The sequence below is a fragment of the Mustela lutreola genome, chromosome 5 (assembly GCF_030435805.1).
Source record: "Mustela lutreola isolate mMusLut2 chromosome 5, mMusLut2.pri, whole genome shotgun sequence".
NCBI lineage: Eukaryota > Metazoa > Chordata > Mammalia > Carnivora > Mustelidae > Mustela > Mustela lutreola.
This window is the reverse complement of record NC_081294.1, coordinates 166287701-166292474: the sequence shown is the minus strand read 5'-3', so window position 1 is coordinate 166292474 and position 4774 is coordinate 166287701. Positions and strand designations below refer to the sequence as shown.

General features: G+C 44.7%; 1 protein-coding gene across 1 annotated transcript; it reads left to right on the top strand.

Moving 5' to 3' along the window:
- The first annotated feature begins 239 nt into the window (after positions 1–239).
- LOC131832712 (BTB/POZ domain-containing protein KCTD20-like) lies at positions 240–4194 on the top strand. Its single transcript, XM_059176074.1, has one exon. The coding sequence runs from the start codon at positions 390–392 to the stop codon at positions 1647–1649; it is 1260 nt and encodes a 419-aa protein (XP_059032057.1). The 5' UTR covers positions 240–389; the 3' UTR covers positions 1650–4194.
- The last annotated feature ends 580 nt before the right edge of the window (positions 4195–4774 follow it).

Sequence of the window (4774 nt, the reverse complement as noted above, 5' to 3'; positions counted from 1 at the left end):
TATATTCAGGGCACTGATGAGAAGAACATACAGCCAAGAATACTTTATCCAGCAAGACTGACATTAAAAATGGATGGAGAGATAAAGAGTTTTCAAAACCGGCAAGGCCTAAAAGACTATGCAACCACCAAGCTGATACTGCAGGAAATATTAAGGGGGCTTCTTTAAAGGATGAAAAAGCCCAAGAATAACATTGAACAGAAATATAGAGACAGGCGTGGCCGCGCCGGCCAGGGCGGGGGGCGCGCGCCCCTGCGGCACGGCGGCTTCTCGGGGCGCCGTGTGCGCGCGCCTCCCGGGCGGGTTCGGGCCCCGAGCGCGAGAGCGCGGCGGGGAGCGTCAGGCTTTTTCTCTGGCCCAGCAGACAGTTCAGGATCCACAACTCAAGGATGAACGTTCACCGCGGCAGCGAGAGCGACAGGGCACTGCGGCAGGAGGGCAGCTGCCTAAGCGATGACCCCACAGCTGTGGCCCAGGAGAGAGAAACAAATAGCCTGGCTGCTTCTGCTCTTCAGAGTCTCACTTACCCTCTAGGGCCCAGGAGCGATGACCTTTCACTTGACTATGCCTCTCAGCCAGCAAATCTTCAGTTCCCTCACATAATGCCACTTCCCGAGGACATCAAAGGCTCCTGCTTCCAAAATGGGAATAAACGGAACCATGAATCCTTTATGGCTCCAGAACGATTTGGAAACAGCACTGTGGGCTTTGGCAGTAACGTTCATTCCCAGGCACCAGAGAAAGTGACACTTCTTGTAGATGGCACACGTTTTGTTGTGAATCCACAAATTTTCACTGCTCATCCGGATACCATGTTGGGAAGAATGTTTGGACCAGGAAGAGAGTACAATTTCACTCGGCCCAACGAGAAGGGAGAGTATGAGATTGCCGAAGGAATCAGTGCAACTGTATTTCGAACAGTGCTGGATTATTACAAAACTGGTATCATCAATTGTCCTGATGGCATCTCTATTCCAGATCTTAGAGATACATGCGATTATCTCTGCATTAACTTTGACTTCAACACTATCCGATGTCAAGATCTGAGTGCTTTGCTGCATGAACTGTCTAACGATGGTGCTCACAAGCAGTTTGACCACTACCTCGAAGAGCTCATCTTGCCCATCATGGTGGGCTGTGCCAAGAAAGGGGAGCGAGAGTGCCACATCGTTGTGCTGACAGATGAGGATTCTGTGGACTGGGATGAAGACCACCCTCCTCCCATGGGGGAGGAATATTCCCAAATTCTTTATAGCTCCAAGCTCTATAGATTCTTCAAATACATTGAGAATCGTGATGTCGCTAAAACAGTGTTAAAGGAGCGAGGCCTGAAAAATATTCGCATTGGAATTGAAGGTTATCCTACCTGCAAAGAAAAAATTAAGAGAAGGCCTGGTGGCCGCTCCGAAGTAATCTATAACTATGTGCAGCGCCCCTTTATCCAGATGTCCTGGGAAAAGGAAGAAGGGAAGAGTCGCCATGTGGATTTCCAGTGTGTCCGAAGCAAATCCCTCACTAATCTGGTAGCTGCTGGAGAAGATGTCTTAGAGGACCAGGAGATATTAATGCACCACCCACCTCAAGTGGATGAACTTGACCGGCTGAATGCCCCACTTTCTCAGATGGCATCTTGCGACTTTCAGGATTAGGGCCAGCTGTGGACTGTGCCTCTTCGGAGCCCTTCTCTGTCTGGGATGCCCACAGCCAGTCCTTTCCATGGTTTGTCTCCCCCTGAGTGTCAGGAGACCTGCTTCTCCATCCTTTCCCTTTCTCCCACAATTAGCGTGTGTCCTTGTCATTACTGAAAAGTCTGTGCCTCCAGCAAGGGATAAAAAAGCACTCACTGGTAAATAAGCTACCGGCTTTGCAGCAGCCCTGGTAACTTGAAAAATTTGGGTCTGGTGCCATTTACGGAGTCTTTGCACAACTGCAAAAAGCAGGAAAGGAAGTCAAGGCTCCTATTGCCTCATATTCATCAAAGCTGTCCTCTCATCCTTTATACCTTGTTTTTGGCTTTTTTGTTTGTCTTATACCAGGCAAGTTACTTAGCAGCAAAGGGACCAAACCTTAAAAAGAGACAATCTCTAGCTTCCATAAGCAGGCGGTAATAGGATTCTCATTAGGAGTCCGTGAAGATCCCATTCCTGGTGGCCTCTGTGCCCAGACCTGCATCTGGGAAGAACTAGGCTCTCATCTAAAACATTCAAAAAGATTTCTTAAGAGTTTAAATTAAGTTTTGTTTTTCATTAATGCAATGAATAGTTCAAAACCACACAGCTTCTTTGACAGAAGTCTGGTAATAGTGTAACAATGTTTATGAACCCTTTTTACTTTCAAGGTTTTTGAGTCTAAAGAAATTATTTGGAATGATCATTTGGAATGAAATTCACAACTCAAGTAGAAGAACCTGTTCAGATTAGGCCACTTTGATTATCATGGCTTGGAATGTGGTGTGAAGCCACAGGTCTTCTCCCTAAGCAGCACATTGCTGTGAGTGTGGCTGGGAAACTTTCCTTAGATGATATGACTGAAAGGCTTGCAAGAGATGGGCAGAAATTTCTCACAAGCACTCTGTTTCTCCATAGACTTGTAAAAGCTCCAGGGAAGAGGGCATTTAGGGTGAAGCTGGGTAGAGAATCATCACTTGCCCAGCCCTTGTCCCAGTGCAGAATTTTTCTTTGTATTTTTTTGGATATTCTTTACATACTGTGGGATTTTTTTTGGATCAGCATATTTGTCCTTGAAGTAGCCTATCACACTGCTCACACTAGGTTAGAAAACCATACTACTGTCATCCCCAAAGGACAGATGAATTGAAGGGGTATTAGGCCTAGTAATTTTGTTTCATCTGTTGGCTCCATTAATAATGCATGGTGTGTGACAGCACAGACCACTCCTCCTAGTACCGAACCATTTTCCCTTGTGTCCTCATGGCTATTAACAGCAGAGCTAAATTCAGAGTCTAGAGTCAGATGTTAAGTAGGGATAATCTCCCATTTTATGGTAAAGGTTGGCCTTCTAATCACCTACCCAGAGCCTTTACTCATCACAGATTTCAAAAAGGTACATAGATTCCTTTAAGTTCTTTAAGATAACATGACTAGTTTTCTTAAATTCCATTCCCATAAGATACCATAGGGCAAGTTAGGTGATTCCATTTTGACTGCCATAGTTGTAGTCCTCCAAAGGTAAAGTCAGATGGTTGTCAAAAGCTGCTCTTTCCAGGCTTGAAGAACAAGAATGTTCTTAAGAAGGGTGTTCTCTGTGCGTGTGACCACAATCACAGTGGAGATCAATGCTCCATTCGTTATTCAGAAAATAGTAGTAGTAAGGGGTTAAACTGAGCCATCTCCCACCCAGAGTTCTGACTACCACTAGCATCTAGCTTGTAAGGCTGATGGTAAGTGTTAAAGTTTAGGATGAGGGTTTTTTGTAGCCAGAGGGTAATTTTATGTCTGTGAAACTCCTTGACTCCTATTTGAGGTCAGGTTTGTTTTTGACCATGCCAGTATTTCATTCTTCCCCACTGATAGGTGTCCAGCCCAGATAATCATTTAATGGTGCTTCCTTTCTGCTTCTTAGTTGACTTCCTTCCATGCCACCACAAAGGAAATCTCAATGAACTGTGTTAGTCTAGCAAGTGTAACTTCTGTTCTCCAGCTTCTCCATTAACATTCAAGTGTGAACATGCCGCAGCTAACACTCTAAAACCAGTTAGTCCTTGCTTAGGTAAAAAGCCAGGTATGAAAGTATGGTGTGTACTTCGCACTCTGTTCTGTGTAAGTGATTAATCTCCTCAGGCTTTCAAGAAATAGGTCTCCCTCCCTCCCTCCACCACCCAAACTGGGTTAATGTGCTTTTGGCCCCAACCCATGCGATGAACTGGAAATCTATACAGGTAAACCTGCCAGTGTCACTAGATGGTGGTGACGAAGGGAAAAGTGGGGCCCACAGGTCCCTTCTGGTGAAGAGGGAGGTCTCTTCTGCACCCACCTCCCTCCTGGCTTGGAGCCCAGCATCACTAATTTAGTAGCTCCCCTTAGCCATAGCTGCTATGTTCCTGGGGCCAAGACAGTCCATGATGGCAGGACCGCTCGGTCCCCACAGGGACAAGGGCTGGGGTGCAGTTATTCCCTTCAGAGTCCGTTACTGGCTAGCTGGGCAAGAGCTATTTCTAATAAAGGTGGAACTCAGGTTTGCTGGGTCTTTTGTTTTTCTTCTAAGTGCCTAAATAAGTAAGCCAGGCTGTGTATACTGAACCATCTTCATAAGATGGTTTTTCTCAGACTGTCTTACTCAGAGGTAGCTCAGCAAGCCAAGAGGAACCTGAATTTGAGATTTAGAATGCATCATTATCATGTGTTATTGATTGGGAAACATTTGGCATTGAGCTGGAGAGTGGGCAGAGTGTTAACGTGTGTCTGGTGAGATGATCATGGTTTCTCCAAAGTGGAGGAAGAATATTGAAAAGATGACAGCAAAAATGGTAAAGAAGCTAGAAGGTACATTTAATGTGTAATACATAATAGCAAATATTATTTTACAATAAATTCCAAGAAACCAGTCTGTCATCTAATGTATACAGGTCTATGAAAATACTGTGGAATAAGCCCAGGAAGGAAGGATATATTTTCAGAAAACAATTGGCATAGGCTTTAAGTCAAATTGTCAAAGTGTGATATGGAGTCTTTTTTTTTTTAATCAAGTTTCAATAGAAAGTTAAGAATCAAGGGGTTTTAGTAATTTATTCAATGCCACTTCTTGCCATTGTTTT

Excerpts from the sequence above, each read along its gene's own strand:
- LOC131832712 (XM_059176074.1), top strand. The coding sequence starts at position 390 with ATGAACGTTCACCGCGGCAGCGAGAGCGACAGGGCACTGCGGCAGGAG.